Source organism: Haliaeetus leucocephalus, unplaced genomic scaffold, assembly GCF_000737465.1.
Source record: "Haliaeetus leucocephalus isolate CR32 unplaced genomic scaffold, Haliaeetus_leucocephalus-4.0 Scaffold173, whole genome shotgun sequence".
NCBI lineage: Eukaryota > Metazoa > Chordata > Aves > Accipitriformes > Accipitridae > Haliaeetus > Haliaeetus leucocephalus.
In genome coordinates, this window is record NW_010972609.1 from 3,211,019 (window position 1) to 3,233,942 (window position 22,924).

General features: G+C 41.1%; 1 protein-coding gene across 2 annotated transcripts in view; it reads left to right on the top strand.

Annotated features, from left to right (window-relative positions):
* Positions 1 to 14,783: 14,783 nt before the first annotated feature.
* ANO5 (anoctamin 5) overlaps positions 14,784 to 22,924 on the top strand; it is a 61,045-nt gene continuing 52,904 nt past the window's right edge. For both annotated transcript variants that reach the window (XM_010563711.1, XM_010563712.1), the window contains exon 1: positions 14,784 to 14,937. In XM_010563711.1, coding sequence (XP_010562013.1) covers positions 14,877 to 14,937 — 61 coding nt within the window. In that variant the 5' untranslated portion in view covers positions 14,784 to 14,876. The remainder of the gene's footprint in view (positions 14,938 to 22,924) is intronic.

Consider the following 22,924-nt stretch of genomic DNA (forward strand, 5'->3'; position numbering starts at 1 on the left):
ATTTATACCATAAAACCCCTTTTCTACCCAGTTTGTGTAATAAAGAAAATTATGTTATTGATACTAGTGTTAAACCAGCTTTGTGTGGTACAGTAAAGCAGACTCATGCTATGCTAAGCAGATGGACACATTTCTGCTACGTCCTAGGGACCCTATCAGTTAGCCACCCGAGAAAGTCTTACCAGCACATTCATCCCCGTCATCTAACTTTCATTTAAGGGCATGACTAAAATCAGTAAGTGAGATTTAAAAGCTTGAGAAAACAACCAGATCACCAGAACGCTCTTTTGTTATATAGCCCATCTCAGATAGCCCTTGCCACAGATTTGAAACTGGTGCTGCAGGCAGAGAGCAACAGAGTGAATTCAGGTAGCAGCCATCTTCCCAGCACAGCTCTTGAAATTTCACTTGAGGAGGCACACAGTGGAGTCAACCAAATTAACATTTTCACCATTATTGACACTACAAGATTTATTACTCCCTGTTCAATTTGAAAAGATTCCCTGGGGAAATTTTTAAGGGGTGCTTGCTTTATTAGTTGTTATTGAGTTGGACCATTTGACAGCTTGTGGGGAATGTCTGAATAACAAAATCCTTGCTAGAAAGAGATCAACAGACCCCTGGTGACTGATACAGATGACAGTGATTTGATTTTAGCATGACGCATTTAGTTTCCATTGTTAAAAGAATATAGCAGATTAATTCATCGAATGAATAGTAACTATATGAACAGTATACACAAAGGAGTCCGACTAGGGCTGTGGTAGAACCTGGAGCCCTACAGTGCACGCAGCTCTCGCTCCCCCAGTAAGCAATAAATTTCCATGAGATTACTATATAGAGCTGGATTACTGTGGGGAGGAAGCACTAGGGCTGAACCCTACAACTTCTACACTTGATATTCACAGAGTCACTCCATTAATTTATTACAGTGGCTGTGAAGTGGGGAGAGAAGGAAAGATGGGAGAGGAAGATTTCTATCATCTTAAAGCTCACGAATAACTTTCTTCCAGCATAAATATAAAGAAACCATGAAACATTCTTTTATAAGCAGGATTTTGAAACAATAGAAGAGCTCCGGCAAATACAAACACAGGGTATGAGAGTCACGCAGTTACGCAGTTTAAGAGGTATTCGTGGTATTAAAATACAAAACACAAGGTTAGCTAATGAGTAACAAAACAGAAGGTTAAGCACTGATAAGACTGGAACTATTTTTGTCTGAGGGATTATGAGATAAACAGAGAGAGTCTAGGAAGGTGGAGACAGAAAAGACCATAAGTTTAATGAATTCACCCAGACACCAGAGCATTTCTAGAACTACGCACAAAGACACCAGCTTCCTCTAATATGCTGATAAGAACTTTTAGAAAAGCAGGAGTGCATCAAGTTTACATGATTACATCACCGGCATCGTTTGCTAATTGCCATTACCCGTAAGTCCTTCATTTTAGATTTAGTCAGTAGTCGAAAGTTCTATTGCTGCTCTCAAAATGGCTTTCACTTTCCAGAGAAAGCGTTGGTGAATATTCCTTTTATACCAAGAAACAGTAGGTAGTGGAGGGACATAATGTACTCAGAGATGGTTGAAATCAACTTATCTGAAGCTTAAACTAAAAGCTGAAGGTTTTTTAAAAGGACTTAAAATATGTCCTTAAAAAAATGTCTCAAGAAGTCTGAGGTGTTTCAATTCCAGATGAAGTCTCTGCTGGATGGGCAGCAGCTATACGTATTCTAGACTGAGAACTGCACTAAGATACCTTTCTACCATGGTTCCAAAAATGCCCTAGACTCAAGTATTTCTTTTCCACCCCCTCGTCCCCCAACAAATGTATACTTGTGGCGACCTGGTTGATCATCCCTACAATTCCAACCTGCAACCACAGAGAGCCTGAAAAATTACCATGTGAAGGAAGTAAAGGGGTTTTATTCAGTCTGTGAGCATTTGGGGGCATATCAGATCTGAATTGTCTAATCCTAGAGTTCACCCGAGGCTTAAAGCAAATCGATCATTAACCCCACATCTGTGCTACATACTGGGCTTTGGCAAAAAGGTATGCCAGGCAAATACTCAGATTATACAAACCAAAGGAAGCCTGGAATCCGTTTCTCCAAGCACACCACAATTACTCAGCAGGAACAGCATTTGTCCCACTGTTTTTCTACCCGTCTATACTTTGCTGTGTACAGCTACTGTAATTACACTTAACCCTCTCTGTGTTACATATGCTAATGTAATTTTCTGTACTGTGTTTGAGCCATCCATAATTCACTCCGGCCTTTCTAACAGAAAGCTTTATGCCTGTGGGGCTGGAACACACAGTTGATTTTCCAATATGCCCGATGAATGCCCAAACTGGTGGATTACAGTCAGTTTCCTTAACCTTGACTCTGTCATCAACAAGACTATAGAACAAAACAATTCTAGTATCAAGAGATTCCATGGGGTAGGAGATGTTCACAAGGAATAGCTCTAACTCACCATTTCTGGTGATCTGGCATTTCTCCATTGCCAGGTTAATATCCTTGTCATTGACCTACACAATTACCTTGTGCTAATTTTCTCTTGTTTTGGACAGAACGAGAGAAATCCTTTTTATAGAACAAAAAGAGTCTCAAGAATAGTAAACTTCTTTCTAAAAGCATCAACTTCAAGTGATTAACATTACCTGTTGAAAATGAACGTTGGACCTCAGTTTGAATAATAACGTCTGTTGTTCCAGGTCTGAGACCAAAAAAGTCAGTGACTATGAATCTCTAAATGGTGGCTAAAATAGACAGAAAAATTATTGCCGGGTGTTCCCCAAATGACAGCTTTTGCACATCTTCCTAACTAGTCTGCTTACAGGAGGAGCAATTCAAAGGAGCTCTGTGAGGTACTGCAATGCAATTCCATCCCTTATGCACTGCTATACGCTGTGAAAGCCAGAGACAAGGCACGAATACTTCTTGAAAAGCATTTAACAATGAAGGAAAGGAAGAATACACTTCCTCACATTAAACCAAATCAAAATACCATGTTCAAGAACCTAGCCACAGATGACTAAACCTAGCAAATTGGATGATCATATTATGGTGAGCTACAGCCATGGGTATCATACGGCAAGAAGTATCCTGCAACCAAGGAGCAGCACGTAAGATCAGCCTCACTGAAAGAATGATTGATTGCAAGCAAAGAAGAAAGAAATTACATAGGATAGCTTTTTCTGGGGACAGTATTCTTCTTTGTCCTCTTTAAACCCAAGACAAAGCCTCTGGGAATGTAAGATGCTAATTTAAAAGAAATGAAAATTATTTCTTACTTGTCATATCAAACCCTTATATAAGAGCATTTCCATTCACTGTGTAATATCTGTAATGCCTGTAATGCCTAAAGATCTTCTCAGTTATACTTGTTTTCTGATTGATTCTCCTCATCTAAGAGATACATTGCTATCTAAAAATTAATGGTTCTGATAAGCCTTTTCTCTTTTTCAATGACATTATAACAGTAACTAAAAATCTTGAGCCATTAACTTTAGTGCAAATTTTGTCTGAAAATGGACAAACTAAACATTTCAGGATTAGGTCCACAGAATTACACCATCATTAGATTCAAATAGCTAAATAGTTATTCACCGTGAATGATATTGTAACACTTCCAAAGGAACCGCGCTGGGAACAAAGGACGACAGCATCAGCAACAGCCCATACTAGTCTGATGCTGAAACTTTTTATATATTCAAATGCTAAATGTCAAATAAGTGCAGACAACGAGACAGGGATGCATTCAAAGGTGACATAAAATACTTGCTGCTCCCCAAGGATAACTGCTGGACACCTGGAGACTACTGTGACAGCACCTATCCCCTGAACCAGCAATCTCTGTTCCAGACAGCAGGAAATCTAGCTTTGCTAGGAAGGAAAAGGGAGAGTATGTGGCTGTGAAGGAAAAGCAGAAGGCCAGCCATGGAAGCTGCAAAAATCCTGTACTGTTGCCATACCCTCATTGCCTTCTTAAGGGAAAAGCATAGAAACTCCAAGAAGAGGAAAAGATATCCTGAGCTGGCTGGGAAGAGAATGATAAATGAACCTGAGGGTAGGAGGGAAGGCTGATTAGGAGAGGAATGGAAGAAAGAGGGATATCAAAATCAAGAGGAAAGGGAAGGGATCTGGAGGTGGATGGGAAGAGCTAGGTAGCACCAGCGGGACAAGAAGAGAGAACAGAGATGGAGAACGCAAAGGCTCTGGGAAGTTTAGTTACATGCCACAGGAATCCTTGGTAAAAAAAAAGTTTGGGAATCTCTGATATAAAACACTGTACACGATACTGCAGTAAACCTACATGAATTATTATTCAGATTACACATAATTTTCACTCTGTGTAGAAGTGTGAGGCTGTAACAGGAAACGAACAAAATAAGAGCTGCAAAGTGTGAAATAAAGTAGAGGGGAGAACTTGCTTTTCTTGGGTTATGTTTTTTACATACAGATAGGAAAATGTTTTCGTCCTGAAATATTAAGAAAAACAATGAAAAAAAAAAAAAAGAGAAAGTCTCCATTAAAAAAGAGCACCTTCTGGATTAATATCTTGTCCTGTGGTTTGCCTTACCTGTTGCTTTTCCTTCTCCCAACCACACTTCCAACATCTAAATCTTTATTTTAGATGTATATGCCTAATGATCCCTAGCTATTGAGTATACCTGTCACATATAAGAATCAACACCCTGCCAACTCTGGTATCTAAGTCTCACCCAGGCTCTGTACTGGGAGATATCTCTAGATGCCTCTTGCCATCAGAAAAAGCCCTTACTTCTAGTCATGTCCACAACACAGCAGGCCAACTGGAAGGTGGAGTGGAAGTGAAGCTCCTAAAGGACAAGGCTGACTAAACCACATCAAAGCAGTGCCTTTTGAATTCGCAAGAGTGAAAAATTAGGAAAGAATTAGCAGGAGAATAGGTTAACTTTTTACAGCTGGGAGCCATTAAATTGTACATGAGGTAGTTCAAGTTTTAGGATAACCTAGATAGGTACAAGGTGGGAGAAATCAAGGTACAAACTTAGGTAGGAGAGAAAAACTAATCTAAAGTCAGGTTACTCTGGCAGGAGTTAAATACAACGCTATTATGAACCGTAACACTAAGGCAATAGTGAATCCCCTGCCTCCTTGTGATTCCTGCTGGTTACTTTGCATTTTGAAACAGCAAAACGTGGCTCCAGCCAAGCCTTTTGTTTGGATTTGGCTCAGATATGTCTACGCCCCGCTGAACCAACTGATTTCACTGCGAATTGATAGTAGCTTGAAACCTATCACTGGAAATTATTTGTTGTACAAAGCCAAGCTCACTTGGCCAAGTTCACAACAGGTATAATAAAACTCAGGAAAGTCTCTGGCACATTTTTCATACAACTCACCCAGGACTCTATTTCCTGACATAGCCCTTCTCTGCTAGCTAAGCAACTTCTGAGATGTATAGTGTAAAAACATGGAGCAATGTTCCTCTTGTAAATACTTTTATCATTGAAACTTGAGTTGATAGATTATCACTGGACTGTTTCAATCAAAAATAATGATGAGTAGTGACAAGGGGAACTGTTCTGGAAAAGCAGTTGGTGACAATACTTATGCCATCACTATCTGGGCCTGGTTTTTATCTGAATTAAAATCAGCGGTGAAAGGGTCAGTGTTAGGAATCCACACAGGGAAAGTTTCAAATCTGGCTTCTCATATAGTTTGCAGTCATGGTGATTGCACGCGATGCACCACATAATCACAATGTGTTTCAGAGTTTCTTGTGAGAGAAAAGCAATAGAAAGAATCACATCATTCTATGTCCCAGCTCTAAAAACAATGAATGACACCAACAAGAAAAAATGAGTAAAAGCTTATGGGCAACATGTGAAATGGCTTTCTCAAAAAGTAAAAGAAAGACTCCTGAAGCAGCATGGGACACTGACCATATTTCAGGAAAGGACTGTATAAAAAGTTGCTGGTCTTTGGAGGAGGAAGCTCTCTTATATGATTTAGCAAGATGTACCATAGTAAAAGAATACTAATAATCAATTCTCCACTGTCTGATAACACCGCTAAAAAGATTAGTGTTAAGAAAGGGTGATTAAAGCAAGTGCTGCAACTGCTGTTGACCCTGACAACTTACGCAGTTGTGCTGAATTAGAGAATACGAGCCCCAATCTAGCAGCAAAGCATGATCTCGAAAATTAATTCAGAACAAAGATTATCAGATGTCTGGTTAAAAAGCATTATAACAGCAGCAGCAGAAGAGATTTTAAACATGAGTTCTGGGGCATGCAGATAGAAAAACAACGATGGACTCTTAGACCGTTAGCATTTCTTAAGGGCTGTGGTATGGAGGTGCTAAGCCATAAGCAGACAGTCAGACATATTATTTAAAAATAGCGTGGATGCTCAGAGGTGCAAGGTAAAGAGAAATGCTCTGCCTGTTTCAGCTTTCATTTGAGCATGACAGGAAACGTGTGGGGAGGATATCAATTTTACAAACAGAAACGGAGGGATGAAGCTTAATAACTTCATTACTTTGTGCAAGTACAAAGGAAATGAAGAAAAAAGCTGCAGCAGGCCAAGGCAAGGTTAGCCGATACAGATGGTGCCTCACTGGGTAATGATTGATAAGATCAGCGATTACTGACAGTTTTAAAAAATGTCATTCTATTTTAATTCTCAGTATGTCAGACCCAGGAAAATTAAATCACATCAGAAGCCACAGACCTATTACTGAAAGGCCAATTTTTATGAAACTTTTCCTGAACAATTTTAACAGAGAGATTAACTAAAGCCTACTCCATTAACTTGAGTCAGACAAGTTTTAGGAGAACATCAGGTAAAAATGGACTAAGAACTGTTGTACTTGCAGATACTGCACAAGGCTTTGCTTGTATTTCCAAAGATTGCTTGGAAATCAAAAGAGTAAATGACCTTGATATTCATAGTAGTAATATCATTCAAGACTTCTCTCGAAACATGCAGATGTGCTTTGAACTGAAAAATGAAGGAGCATCACTTGTCTTAATTAATCTAGGGATGGATCAGGAAAGCCGGTGTTACCCCACCTATGTAAAGTCGCATTCACTCCTCTACTGGACCCGTTAGAACCGATGGGGCAGGTGTGAGGCAATTCGGAGTCAGACCACTACACTTGCAAATCCTGATGCTGCAGCTTCTTCAGTAACCCATGGAAGGCCATGAAGGAAAATATTATGATCACTGAGTCCTTGTGCAATTGACTGGTTTTAAAAGCCAGGCCAAAAAGTGCTGTGTGTTTTATACCAGCTCATTTCTTGATTCATGCACAATTCAAAATTGTGAAGCAGGGACTATGCCTCTGAAAAGCTGAGTATGATTGTGCTGGAAAACTGTGAGAAAATTGAGGACCAAGTTTGATCCAAGAAAAGGAAAAGTTATCCTAGACTTAAAGGTCTAGCTTGAAAAAAAACCAACAGGAGTTCTTGAAAAATAGACCTACTAATATATTTGCAGTACCAGGGTTTATGTACCAGATCACACAAATATCACTTTCTCTCCTTTACAATACAGAGGGCTATCAACGAATGTCTGTGTGTTCATCTTTTGTGTTTGATGATAACAACAAGCCCAGTAATTTCAAGCATTTGACAGGTATGCTAATACCAGCCATCTTAGCAGACTGACTTACTGAAGATCTAACTTAAAGGGAATCATCCAAAACTATATATTGTGTGCTCATTAATATGAGAAGTAATGAATTCAACAATCAGGAAAAATCTTCACAATTAATGCAGTAAGACTTGAGGATTTCCAAAATGATCCAATTAGTAATTACTGGATAAGTAACTACCATGCTATCTTTTTGCCTCTTTTCGTATTTGAACTGAAGTGTGAAACAGTAGAACTTTTAAAATGAGGGAAACAAGAAACGACAAAGGAGACTCTTCCTCATATATTATGCACTTGAATGGATATCCAAGAGGCACAACTAGTTTGTCTTCTGATAAACAATACAATTTACAATTCATAAGAAGAACTATATTATAGACAATAGCAACGATCTCAAGAAAAGAGATTTGACTTTTATTTGAGATGGCATAGCTCCTCTTAGGAATGCAGTGGTTTGACAGGAAAGGAAAATTAACATTCTGAGAGGCAGCCACCGAAAAAGGGTTCAAATGGCAGATTTGCTCTACAGAAATTACAGAATTATGTGCTGGCCTATTTGTGTTACACTTTGCCTTTCCTACCTGAAGCCAGAGGTAAACAGCAGAAAAAGAAATCGCATTGTAAGCACTGTTAGGCCTCTTTGAAACCAGATGAAACAAAGCAGCACCTTGCATTTTGCGGGCTTTTATCTATTCCCCTGAAATTTTAAATATACTTCCCAGCCATTGAACATTTTAATTTGATATTGCATTTTTCTTATTTATTGCTTCTATTCTTTTTCACTCTGTTCCTCACAGGCTCCGCTTTTTCTTGTTCAGAATGTGTACACGAATTATTATCCGATGTTGATTTCACTCTACTATTCATATTTGCCTTACTTTTAAAGTACTGGGTTTTAGAGACATCTTTTCTGCTTAAGTTTGTCACTTTATTTTTTGCCCGATTCTTCTGATTCTGTTTGATGTGGCTGAGGGTGCCCGTGCGTTTCATGGCTCCTGCTCCTCCTGGATACTTATCCTGTTCGCAGAGCTCACACAAGTGATCTGTATGCCCAGGCCGAGCTGCCCTGACAACTTTGCACAAGGGTTCCCCTGGGTGGGGAGATAAACGCTACGTTATTCAGACAGGATCCGGGGTAGGGATGCATGAGGGCTAGAGACTGGGGAAAGGCTGGAAACCATACGGTCACTGCATCTCACCAGGTAGGAATACCTTGCCTTACTAATACGCATATTGAAGGACTTCTATTTTTCTAGAATTTTTGACAAATATAATTTTTATACACTTTGTAATAAAGAATGTAATCAAGGACAGTTAAAAATGTGCATATCCGAGAGATGCACAAGTCATTAAAAGGCGTGTACAAAAATTGTGGTTAGCACAAATTTATATGTGAGGACACATAATATGATTTGTGTATATCTCATACACAACTGCAATTTTTGTTCTCTTGTAATTTTATGGCACCTTTATCATTCAGTTCTGCTTTACTGTCTAAGCTGATTAATGCACATTGAACCGAACTGAATTTTTTAATATTTTTGCTAGAGCTATTGAGCGCCCTGCATCATTTCAGTGCTGTGGCTTTCACACATCAGCCTCATTTACTAATGCCACAATCCTCTGTTTTTAATAAAATAATATAATTCGACTTTGTTTTATCTATTTATCACTCTGGGATAATCAACACATATAGGTAAAAACCAAAATGAAGCATGAGGTGTCAGCAGATCTGGTTTCACAGGAGAAAACACTGTTTCCACCAGAGGGCACTAAACCCTGAGAAACTAAATTGTCTGTAAAAGGACAAGAGAGAAAATGGATGGTTTCTCTAGAAGCACACAGGAATTTACTAAGGTGATGCAACTTCTTAACATTGTCATTTAAGTGCCAGAACTAATGAAGTGGCCTTATCCCACCCCTACCGCATTCAATAATCTTTCACGTGAGCATACCTATCGGTGCACAACCCATCAGAATTAAATACTGATCTTCACTTACGCTGTTTAGGAGCAGTTTAACAAAATCAATGGAACTATATCCACGGAGGCATGATGAGAGTGAAGAATCATGCCTCTGACATTGTTAGTGAATAGATTTTGTACTTATTCAAGTATCCTTGAGATCGTCTCTACCAGCAGGAAAGAGATGAATTCTCTCTACTCCCCAAAACACACCAAATTAAATCATCTTTTTTGTGGTTTCTTTGGATTATTTTTGTAAAAGAGCTTTGATGGCAGCTGCAAACTGGTCAATCCAGTTATGGGAGCGTAACTGCAAGATTACAGAACTAAAATGTCTGCTTGTGCTTGAAAAGGGATACAGGCTTCTGTTAAGATTACCTTGATTGTCAGCAGCTCTCTCAAAATCTCAGTTGCTCACGCAGAGGGCACAGAGCCAGTGTCCCCATCTCAGGCTTTTCTCCTCCAGCAGCCAGCACCGCCGGGACTGGGACGTGGCTGGGCTTAGCTGGGACCGCACCCATGCAGTTTCCTTGCCCTGGGGAGCATGCAAAGCGGGTAGTTGATTTTAGTTCTAGTGTTGCAAATGTGTAGTAACTCCGGCCGAGAAAATGGTAGATTATAGTCTGTAAAGTCATCTGTTTGTTCAGCCATCATAGGTGTTATTCTACCTGCACCACTCACTGCAAACAGCTAACTGAAAAGTGATGCAGTAGGAAAAAAATGCAGTGCGTAATGATGAACTTCTGCAAACTATGTAAAACTTTTTACTTCCTTTGAGAAGCGTTTGCGTTCTGCTGCCTTTTACCGCAGCTCTTTATGGCACTCTCTTTTCATTTCCTGATGGCTTTAGGGCTGTGCGGCAGCACGCGCAAAGAATCAGCAGTCTCAATATAAAAATTCGAACGCCCATCCCATCAGCAAGCGTAGCTGTACTTCTTAGTGCCTGACCCTGGAGCGGTATTCAAGCAGCTGGGTTTAGCCTTAGGAACTGTGTATAGGGGGAGGGGAAGAGTCAGATGTAAAATGCAGAGATCTCCCACACTGCAGGCATGGGTTGAAACTTCAACTGACGTTACTGCCTGGCATACAGAAATTGTGCTCCCTTTCTGGTGCATTTAAAAAAAAACCAAAAAAAAGCCCTGTGATAACTGAATAGCAGTTTTGGGTATCACAATGCTGGATTTGAGCAGCTAATTTCCATTTGAGTCCCACTTTACCTTCCTAAGCCTGTTTGGTATCCGGCCCTACTGGTCTCTAAAAGATTAATTCCTTTCCAAATGACACTATTACTTATATTCTAAAGGGCTAATTGAAAGAAATTGAAAGAAATCAGTTAGCTCTTCAATTAGAAAGCCTCAACAGTCTTTAATTGGTTGACAACAGCACACTCTTGCAGCAACATTCGTTTCTGGGATGCAGCCTGTGTGTGCTGCAATCTCACAGCAAAGCGACGGTCCATGGGGTTGTTCAGCCATCAGAGGAGAAAGAGCAGGCTGAAGAGGCTGGGAAGGAGATGCAGCGCTTCCCTTTTGCTTCTGCATCTGTCTTTTGTTATTTCTAACTGGTGCTCACAGTCTGATCTGAAAACTTAATAAAACTCTGAAAATATATATAAAACTTTTTTAAACAAAAGGAGTGTAGGCAATACACCTACCTTCAATAGCAGAAAGTTGCTGCACCTTCTGACACTATGACATGGATATATGACATGAATAGCATAGGGAATCCTGAACGCATATGTTATTTGAACAACTTATAGGCAGGTCCCCACGTGGCAAATGCAAAAGCTGTATATATTAGATTCCTTCCCAGAGGGTAGATAATAGAGAATTAATTTTTTCAAAGCATCTAACTGATAGACATGAAAGCTCCATTTTCCACACAACTTAGGACTCAGGGTCACATTTTCAAAGACGCTTTAGTGCTGAACGATTTATACAGTCTTCTCACAGGACTTTCAAAAGTTGGGATCTCAGGTTGCAAGTTGTGAGTTTTTTGAACAGGCCTGGGGGTACCTACCTGAGACAATGATGGGCACAGAGATCTCTTTGAAATCTAGCCATCCAATCCCACCAATTTTCTATGTTTAAATAATAATTTTTTAAAATATGAAGGCCTGCAAATCAGTTCCAATCTTTTGAAAAAGCCCATCAATGGAGAGCAAGACTTTATAAGGGCTACAAACTATTTGCTCTCCTTTAACACAAACAAAGGATTACGCTTTGCTGCTGAACATCCTAAGTGTAATCACTGCTAGCAATTTTTGGTGATGCTTGCTACCTACACCCACAGCCTTCTAGGTATTTTTATTATTTTTTGGTTTATGTATACACCGTATTAGAAACAGTGTTTGAACTCCAGACCACAAAAGCAGAAATACTATGGTGTACCTGGTTACTGTATTGATATTTCAGGAATAAAATGGTCCTGCCGTTGCGTGGTTCCCCATTTCCTCTTTTGTTCTGGCAGGCCCCGTTGCTTGCAGCGATTCATGGAACTGAAAGCCCAGAAAAAAAGAAGATCAGTCAGTTTAACAGGTTGATCTGAGTCATTTTATCACCTCAGGATCGATCAGCAGTGAAAATGCAAGGTGGGAAGGAAAAAGGTCTGTGCCTTTTGAAGGAAGCATGGTCCTGGATTGCTTAGGCATATGGTGAAACCACCGAGTCAGACGATGGCTGCTTAAACTCTCAATATACAAGAAACCTCGAGGCTGGGTCTTGCATGGACCTCCTGTGCGCCTGCCACGGGCACGAGGCCTTCCACAGATAGCTCCTTCGGGGAGAGCAGACTTCAGTCCCCTCCCTAACACAAGCCACTGTGTAATTTACACAAATTCAGTGCCTCAACAAACCAACTGCAGAGATCTGCAAAATCGTCTTTGGCATCCCGCATGTGGTACTTACGCAGCTTTAGGTATGGTCGGCTTCGCTGCCACACATGCTGGGTGGAGCTGGGAAGGACAAGCGTGTAATTAGAAGGTAAAACCCAGCCATGGCCGCTGCAATTCTTGCTGTTCCTGGCTCCTGTTGAATGCTGGCTCTAATTGCATCTTTTATGGGCATAAAAGCATTTATCCGAGATATATAATGCTGTGAGGAAATTAAAGGCTTAGAAAATACAGCTTTTAAACTGAACCTTGTGACCTGGTGCATTGTATGCAGTTACAAGCTGTTTGAAGGCGTCCTTTGGTGCGCTGGGCCTGTTCTCTTTGTTCCTGCCATCCTGCATCGTGCGATTAAAACCCAAGCTAAACATTTCAAACTTTGGAAAGCAACCAGACACATTTTTAGGTCTTGCTCCTGACTAAAAATACACTTCTCGAAGCAGTAATGCCACACAGTACAAATAAAGGCCTAATACTGTACGTAGACCTGAACACAAGCCCAGCACCTTAACTGACTCACTTTACTTGATTAACTTTATGATTAAGAAATCCTGACATGAAACCGCTGTTGCGTTAGAGTTGCCCAAGTAACAAAACTCGCTATCAGTTTGGTGCATAAAATGGTTACTTGGGCAGTAAAAGCTGAATACAGGAATACAGGAAGTTAATGCGAAAGAAGGCCTGAGATTATATTAATGAACAAAAAATATGTGAAATACACCTACCGAGCAGTCTGTTGGAATAGCTCAGATTATTGAAGGAAGCGATGAGGAGATGGGGCTGTTTGAGACACGGAAATGGCGCCAGCTCCGGGAGAAGGGACAGCAGCTGTGACTGGAGCCTCACGTCCTCCCCGGCACCGTCGGGCTCTGGTCCTGGGAGATGCTCTCTGCTTCAGAGATCCTAGATTTGGCCAGACTGACGGACCAAGGCAGCGTTTCTTTTCTGTCTCGGAAACTTAGGTTTCTTCTGCCGCCTTTTCCTGCCCCATTCCCCCTTCCTCCGTCTTTATTCTTATTTCTGTCTCTCTCCCGGCTACTACTTAAAAAGAACCCAGAATCATTAGCCAAAATGTTTTTGCTAGCTCTGAATCTGCAATCCAGACAGCAAACAGCATTATTCTTTATTGCCGGACACCAGCTTAAATTTGTCCTGTAGGCAGGAGAGCTGCGTGCTGCTCTTAACATCCCTGCAGGATCAAAGGTAAGAGCGAATTTATCCTCAGGAAACAAGAATGAGTGACTGTACTGGTTTTGGCTGGGATAGAGTTAAATTTCTTCATAGTGGCTTGCATGGCACTATGTTTTGGGTTTGTGATGAAAACAGTGCTGATAACACAGGGATGCTTTAGTTATTGCTAAGCAGTGCTTACACAGCATCCAGGCCTTTTCTGTTCCTCAGACTGCCCCACCAGCGAGCAGACTGGGGGTGCACAAGAAGCTGGGAGAGGACACAGCTGGGACAGTTGACCCCAGCTGACTGAAGGAATATCCCATGCCATACACTATCATGCTCAGAAATAAAACTGGTGGGGAATGGTGGCTGGCAGGGGCTGCTGTTGCTCAGGGACTTGCTGAGCATTGGTCTGTTGGCAGTGAGCAATTGTTTTCTTTTCCATCACTTGTTTTTCTTGGGTTTTATTTTCCTGTTGTTTTTGTTCCTTTAAAAAAAAAAAAAAAATTAAACTGTCTTTATATTAACCCACGAGTTTTCTCAATTTTATCCTTCAGATTCTCCCCCCCCACCTCGATCCCACTGGGAGGGGAGGGAGCTGTGGGCTGTGTGGGACTTAGTTGCCAGCCAGCGTTAAAACCACAACACTGACCCACAAAGGGAATATTACTGTACCCCACTTCCCTTCCTCTCTTCTCTCATGAAATATCAACTATTATAAAAGATGCAGGCAGGCAAAAAAAAAAAAAAAGGCAAACCCTTTGCTCTGTCTAAACAGACAAAATTGTACAAAGGGGTTGCTTTTTCCCCTCTAAGGGCGCTTGCAAACGCTCGAGCTTTAATCCATAGTCACGTTTGGGAGGTTTTCCCAGTTCGCCTTCCGTCATTCCTCTCCACGTAGCGGAAAAGCAAAGGGTTTAATGGAAATTTTACCGAGGCAAAGACACCCCCCCCCTACTCCAAGGGGGAACGAGCCGCCGCCCCGATCGGGGACCGCGCCCGCTCGGGGGCGGTCTCCGGTGTCCCCTCCCTTCTCCGGTTTCCCCCCCCCGGCCCTTCACCGCGCTCCGCCTCTGCGGGCAGTGCGCATGCCATGGGGCGGCAGCCCGGCCCCTGACTCACCCCCATCTTCTCCCATCAGCTCCCGTAAGGCGAGGAGAAAGGGGAAAAAAAAAAAAATAAAAAAAAAGGCGGCCACCATGAATCGGTTGGGAAAGAAAGCGAATGAGACCCTTATCGAGATGAATCTGTCTGCGGATGGTAGGAGATAGGGGGGCGGGTGGGGGGATCGCTGCTTTGTTTCGCTTCTTTTCCCCCCTTCCCCGGCGGGGCCGGGCGCGGTCGGGGCTGTCCGCCCGTGGAAGTGTCGCGGGTGGGAGGCAGCGGGGGGCTGCGAACCTGGTGGTGGTGGTGGTCGTGGTGGTGGGTCCGGTTCTGCCCCCGGGGCTCTGCAGGCGGAGGTGGGATTGATCCCGGCTGATTCCTGACGCCCCCTCAGTCTGGCTTTGATCCTCCGGCTGCCGCTGGAAAGAGCGAACAGACGCGTTTGCGTGAGCCTGAGCGCAGTTCGATTAGGTCTTTATAAACCCCAAGCAGACCTTGAAAAAAGTGGGTCCTACAACAGCACGCTGCTCAGAACCAATACTAGAGATAGCCCTTAACTACTATTTTTAAACACACCCCAAACGCAAAGGTTGCCTTTGCCTAAACGGCAAACTTTTAGCCTTTCGCGAAGCGCCAGCTGGGTTCAGTCGCTGAGGCCGTCACTGCAAGAAAGTTCTGAGCAGACCAGGTCACCTCGCTTGGGCAGGTGGGAACAACCCATCTCCTGCCTCGCTCCATCCGAGATGCGCCGGTACCCCGTCGGCGTTGCGTAAGGCCTCTGCACCAGGCCGGTGGGTTTGTGTTGGGATCTTGCTTTTTTTTTTGGCGATAGCCAGGTTACGGTTTCCAATTCTTGTCAGTATGTAACGTAACTACTTATACTAAATGTGGTAATACTCTGATTTTGAAAAACAACATGACGCAAATGCCTAAGCGTGTATTTATCAGTACCTCAGCTGGCAACGTGAATCAACAGTCAAGATGTAAGATAGTATGTTGATATTTTCAGAAAGATTCTGTAGATATTTAAAAACAAAAGAAAAATGCTGACCTAGAAAAATTTCTTTTTGGGAATCGTGCTTTGCCATCAGTCCTAGAAGTGAAGATCTTAAAGCAGGAAAGAACCACTAAGCTTCTGGTTTGGCTGCTTGGCTTGTATGTTTTCCCTCACAGCTTGACTATGCTGTCTCTTTTAGAAAAACATGTAATACCATTTTAAACACCTTGAGCACTAGGGTAAAGTCATGATTTTCAAAATCTTTGACAGTCTTGTTTCAGAGAAATATGACAGCAGATAATGACCGTGTAAATTATCCAAAAGAAGCTGTTGACAATGACAGCAAGGAGAGGTGCCCAACTGTGACGAGGCAGGCGTCCACAGCAAGTGTCAGACAAACGTTTGCCCTCTCTGTGAAAGCCCGGCGGAGCTGGCAGACTTGCTCAGGAACCGAAGCAGATGGGTGTTACGGCCTCTTGGCCAGCAACACATTTCCAAAGTCTTGTGGGGAGGCGTGAGTCATTGCCCGTCCCGCTGCCTGTGAGCAATGAAAAGTGCTTAGGACTGAGCTGTCTAACCAGTGGTTGTTCTGCTGAAGTAGAGGAGACTAAAAAATAGTTATAAAATATGCAATAACCATCGAGGGAATGATGTTAGAAGTCAGGTTTGTAAACTTAATTCCTCAGCATTTGGTTTTCCCATGAGCCTCTTGTGTTTTTTTTTTTTTATAGTCATAAACATCAAATATAAGGAGATTTGAGGGCTTTCAGTGAACAAGGACGATTTAGTAGCGTTTACCATACAGTAGCTTGTAACTGTCCATACAAAATCTTGCAGCAGTTCAATTCATTTTTTTTAAACAACCACTTTTCTGAAACAGAAATGAATTGAATATGGGGTAAAGCGAGTAGACTTTTTAAAGTTTCTGTTAATTTGTTTTCCAAAAACCTCTCAAGGTTAAAAAAAAAAAAAATCTTCCTTAAATCATGGTTTAGAAAAGTTAACAGTATGCACATATTGCCACTGGGACTTCTCGAAGCTCTAAACATCTGCTTTGTGCTTTTAAGGAAGAGATAGCCTCTTAAGCAGTAGATGTCTGACGTGCACAAGCAGGGTCTGTGTGAGTCAACAGGAGCAAGGCAGAAGAAAAAACATCTGCTGCTTATTTTCCTTAAAGACGTCTTCCTATTTGGATAGTACGTGTGTATTTAATTCTGGTTTACTAGTCTTTTTCATTAAACTTGAATGCTGAGGAACAGGTTGTGGGGATGAAAAACTACTTACCAACAGCAGAAAGTTTAACTTGCCGGGTCTGTGTTTAGAGACCGTGTGCCAAAACTTCTACCTTGAAGGAAGCTTTCTGGCTTCCTGTTGAATTACACCCGCATGAGGTAATAACTTCCATTTTCGTGTGTGTGATTTTGCTTTCTGTTGGAAGATGTGTGGCATTTACCTCGAATATTAAAAATGAGGAAAACTGAACTTGCAAAATTGGAATGTAAATATCAGAGGAAGAAGACCACGGTATATTGTTAGGAATGTTTCTTTATGTCTAGGCTGGCTTTCAGCATTTTTTCTCCAGCATGAAATGTTAATGTTACAGTAGCTGTGTTGTGGGTTATATCCCAAGACTGTGGATCTTCTGGAAACATATAATTGGCTCCGTGCTGTGATTTAAATACGCTGCCTTTGTACACATGGCTCCCCTTCCAAAACTTCCAGGAGTCCCGTTTGAACTTGAAATGCTCTAGGACTGATCTAAATTCAAACGCTTACTTAGGCTGGTTGTCATCTTGCTTGTGTTCTCTCTGGGAAAGGCAGCAAAACATCGGGAAAAGCCGACGGTGTGACTTCGGAACGGCACTTCTGCCAGTGTGTTGGCTTCTCATAATGCCTCAACATTCAAATACTGCTGTCATTAAATATGTGAAGTATCATTCTATTAAATCAGAATTATTATGATTCATACTAGTAACATAAAATACAGGCCTCTGTTCAAAACTACATCTGTCTCTAATTACTGAAGCAATGTATGTAGTAATTTCTGATCTATTTGTGGCAACGCTGAATGGGATATCATGTTCCTGCAGGGCTACAGCAGAGGGTTTGTTAACGTGAAAGCTTTTTTAAAGATTATTCCTAAGTAATAAAATAAAAGCTCCGAGAAATTTAGACATAGCTCAGAATATAAAAGGCAGGGGAGAAAATACTCCCTTAGGCCAACCAACGTGTAGTTCCTGAGTGGAATTTCTTTACTGGCTGCGATGCGTCACTGCGGGGGCACGGTGTAAATACAGGTTGGTTAGGGGAAGGTAAACCTCCTTTTAAGGGAAGACTCCAGTTTGTAGTAGGAAAGCCTGCTTTTGGGAACTGAGATCAACAACTTGCATAATATCACCTTATATATATTTTTTGTAGACATGCTGTGGTGTTTTTAATGAGAAAATAAACATCAAGCTCATTCCACCACAGCTGTTAAATACGGATTTTATCCAGAGATTGTCTCAGTTAAAAAAAAAAAATAATAATTTGCCCTTGGACTGGTGACAGACTTATAACACTTTGCTTTTAGATGAGGACCCTGCATATGAGGTTTTAAGTCACTCTGCAGCCCTGTGAGTGGCAAAGCAGAGCAGCTCCCAAGGAGGAATTAAATCTCTTGCATGCCTTCTTAACCCAGTAGCAATTATGTGGGATGTTTAAGCCACGCTTCGGAGAGCTGGGCAATGGAGCTGAATTCCCTCAGGAGAACTGACTGTCCAACCCATCGCAGGTGAATGCTGTTCAGCCTCTATTTAATAAGGGGTCTGCAGCTTCACCTTTGTGCTCAGAAAAATGAAAGAAAATGTTCTGCAGCTGGTTTTCTCTCTCGCCGGTTCCTGGAGGAATGGCTTGGTTCCAGACGGGGCAGAGGTTCTGGGCTGTGAATGCCACATAAATGCTGAGGAAGCAATTGAAACCCCATTGCAGTGTAAGGCAGAGTGGTGTTCTCTCAGGCAAGTTTGCAGCTAAGGTGCTGGCTGGTGTGATGTCCTATTCTGAGGTGTTTATAGGACTGATGGAAAGGCAGGTTTCCAGTGCATAGAGATTTGATTTTTGATTTTTTTTTTTTTAAGAAAAAAAAAAATCTGGCTTTGGATCTGAGTAAAATTCAAAATTTTGGAAGTATAACTACAGCTGGAAAGTTTCCAGTCATTGCTGGTGGTCATTGAAATTGTGCTATAAGTGTGGTGTCGCACCCTGGAAGGTTTTTCTAAGTAATTCTTCTCAAATTCCAAACAAAATTCAAAGTTACTTTGCTTTTCAAGCTTTTATTTAACAGGTGCATTAGCAGCATGTGTTGAGAACTGACAGCTGTGCTGAAATGCCAGTCTTTGCACTCTGGAAAAGTCTTTGCAGAAATAAGATAACTATCATAAAATGGAAGGGCACTTTAACATCTGTGTATAAATGATTAATAATTACTATGATGCAAGGGAAAACTAGGATAAGATATAAGGATGCTAGTGAAAATGCTTTTAAAATTATGCTGAGAACTGCTGGCAGATATTTTGAAAAAAAGAAACAACAGAAAACAAACCACAAACCAAAAAAAAACCCCACACAAACCCACCAAAAACCAGAAAACCAAACATGGTTGTCTTCATATTTAGTATCTGTAAACTAATTAATGAGTTGTATATACATGTGGAGAAGTACAGTCACCTAATATAAACATGGAATTAAGAAGGTATAGGTAATGTGAAAATGTGGCGAGAGTTGCTGTGTCAGATGTTAAGTGGCAAGGTAATAATGCAGTGAACTTTTCCACTAGTTTTTTATTGTTATCTGGGGGTTGAGCTGAAGAGCAGTGTAGTTGCTAGGTTGTGCTTCATTATCTAGCAATAACTTCATTATATTTGGTAGTAGCTTTTCACGTGCCTATGTATATAAATGCACGAAGGGGAGGGGAGATCCTTGTGTCGTATTGGTAGGGATAGTTCTTGAAATTATAGTTATGGAAGGATTTTGAGGTATTGGCTATCTGCAGAAAGCTGAATAATATGTCAGGAATTATTTATGAATTAAACATTGTGTGTGGGAGGAGTTGATTCTAGTTTGGGACCTGGTTACTTGGATTATGCTCTAGAGATGTGTGTTTTAATTTGAAAGGCCTCCTGCAAGAACCTACAGCTGTTAAACCTGTGGTGTTCATTGCTTTAGTCTGATGCACACCAAGAAAAGGTGTGCTAGTTGGCTGCTGCTGAAAAAAAGGTGCAGAATAAGGCAGGACGCCTGAACCAATGCTGGAAACTTCATGTCTTGCACAGCTGTGCTGATGTGCATTGTAAGCACTAATTACCGCTCTTAATATAACATAATACAATTCTTAACTCACCTATCTGGCTAGGCTAAGGGGTGTAACGTGAAAATCTGTGTGTAAGTGTAGTTTTCCAGTAGTTTTGCTCATATTGCAGTAATCCAGTGAAGGCTTCTGGATCTATTTCTGTGTATTCAGAATACATCCATGCGTAAATTTGGATCGCTCTTTTCACACCACATCAAGGCAGAACTAGCACGTGTTCTCACGCATTGTAGGCCTGCCTTCAGTCTCTCTTTAGCCCCTGTTTTCATCATTGGTTTCTGCTTTAGTTGTAGCTGGTGCCCAAGAAAAGAGGAGAGAAATTGTCTTAGGTCCTGTTTGCACAGTTGTCATCTGGAATTTTCAATAGATCCTATAGATTAAAGGGTTATGGGATTTACTAATTTTTTTTTTTTTGCATTTGTAGTGTTAGGAGTCTGTTACAGATCTGACTCTTAAGAATAAATTAAGAATAGACCAACATTTGATGTTACTTGTGTTAAAAGACTTCATTCTAGGCTACTGTTTCAAATAATATTATTTTTTTTTCCAGTGCACATGGATCACTCATTTACACGTAACAGTATAATATAAGCACCTCATTATTTCATCTTGTTGGTTTGTCTGGGGTTTTTGGTACAGTCAGAGCCATTCTCCACTGGTGAGGACCAGTAGAGGTAGTGAAGTTCCAAATGCTGGTTTTTAGGAAGTGGGAATATCTTTGGGTGAAGTGCAGTCTTATAACTGGAAATCCCAAGTGACCCCCTTGTCTTTGTTAGCAGGCTCCCAAGGGTAAATATGAAATTTGAGGCCTTTGGCAAGATAGCAGCAGCACCGCAGCGAGCCATGTGGGTAGGGCTCGTGATGCAGATGGTTGGCCTTTTAATTTTCTGCACTAGCCCTAAATTAGAAAGAGCCCTGTGGTTTGTTATTCAAAGGAGTTTTCTTAACTATCAGGTAGGAAATCAGAGAGCCTATGTTTGCACAAGTTATAGTGTGCTAGAAATACACCATGCTAATGAGTAATGACTAGCAGGCGTGGTTTTGAGGCCACTGGCAATTTGAATGCTTTTGTGTACTTCAGTCCTGTTAACCGACTGGTGCTTACATAAAAACTCTTAAGTGATGGGAATCATGGTCCATTGCCCTGCTTGTTTTCTTGATTGATAGGGGCTGTTTCTCTCTGAGGTCAGTATATGACTTCAGAGTTATTCCATTGTCTTTAAAGTAATTTGGACAGAAAATGTTAAGTCTTGCAAACTGATACTTCAGGGGAAAAAAATTGATAGGATTCGTTTGTAAAACATCATTCTATACTGGTATATTTTTATGTTTAATACGAGAAAATGAAATACTTGGTGAATGACGCAGTAGCAAAATTCCCAATGACACATTTCATTGGAAGCATAACCAAAATAGTATTGAACTAGGTAGAGCATGAGGACCAGAAGGAACAAAAAATTGTGGATTAAATTGGCCATCTGAAATTAAATCTCTGGGTAGCATGAAACTAAGGAGTACTGCCAGAGGACAGTAAATTTGAGGTATAGTTTTTTATATATTGCTTGTTACTTTCTTAATAGAAGTACAGGTTATATGTGTTTCTAGTTTATGGTAAACCTCATCCCACCATTTTTTCACTATTTCCCCATCATTAGTTCCCTGTTCATACATCACTGTTCTCTTACGGTATCTATGGGAGATCTCCCATACAAGGATAGGAATTTAATGGGTGTCCATAGAATGAATAGTACGTTGGGCCCTCCGCTACTTTTAAAAACTTGTATATTGCAAATGTCGAAAGAAATCAGAGGTTGTGTTGCTTCAGGGTTACGTCAGTGATTTCAGTGGAAGTTGGAGAAACACATTAATGAAAGATGCAATAAGATTTTAAGTGTATCTCTGGAAACACTAGGGAAGCAAGTCTATACCTAACACTTTTTGAAGTGCTTGTAATTCCCTTGGGCTGTGATGAAAAGCAATAGCATGGTTCCCCTTACTTCATCTCTTCTTGAAGGAGATGTGAGAGCATCTGACACTTTCATATATGTGCAAGGCCATTGCCCGAGCTGTTTGTCTGCCTCTGCAGTCAGATAGTGCCGATGAAATCTGGCCCTGCACATATAAATAGTCTAAGTGCAAGCAAGCACAGCCATAGTGCTTTATGAGTTGTCGGGACTTCTGCAGTCTGGTTATTTTACCACCCTGCTCTTCTGAGGTTTGTTTGCCATCCTATTCCCCCTTACTTACTTACATGCATCCAAATGCTACGCAATTTAAAAATACCTGACTTTATCCAGCTATCGCTGGTCTGGGCTTTCTTTTTTTTAATTGCATTTGAACCTATTAATCAGTTTGCACATGTCATTCTGGAAAATGATGATACCTGAAAGGTATAAGTGCTAACTTCAGTGCTCACAGCATGCTTTAAGTCTTGTCCGTGCTGGTACATACAATACGGTAATGGTTACTGCTTTAACCACATTAAAATGCCATTCAAGTTCTCTGTTGCAACATTATGCTTGTGGGTTTTTGCTAAAAATGGATTTACACAACTTCCCCCCCCCCCCCCCGTTTTGGCTTTTGGGTTTTTTTTCTTTTTTTTTTTAGCCCAGTGCCTTTTAATCAAAAGGAGAGTTTTTATGGTTCTTTAAATGGAAGGCAGCTGAGAGTAAACCTCAAGTTCTGATTTAAAATACTCATTTACTATACTAGAGATTAGAACTGAGGACTTCATGTCTTTTCCAAATGCTAAATGAGATTTTGTTATTGTTAGGAACAGATTTCTCTTCCATATATTTATG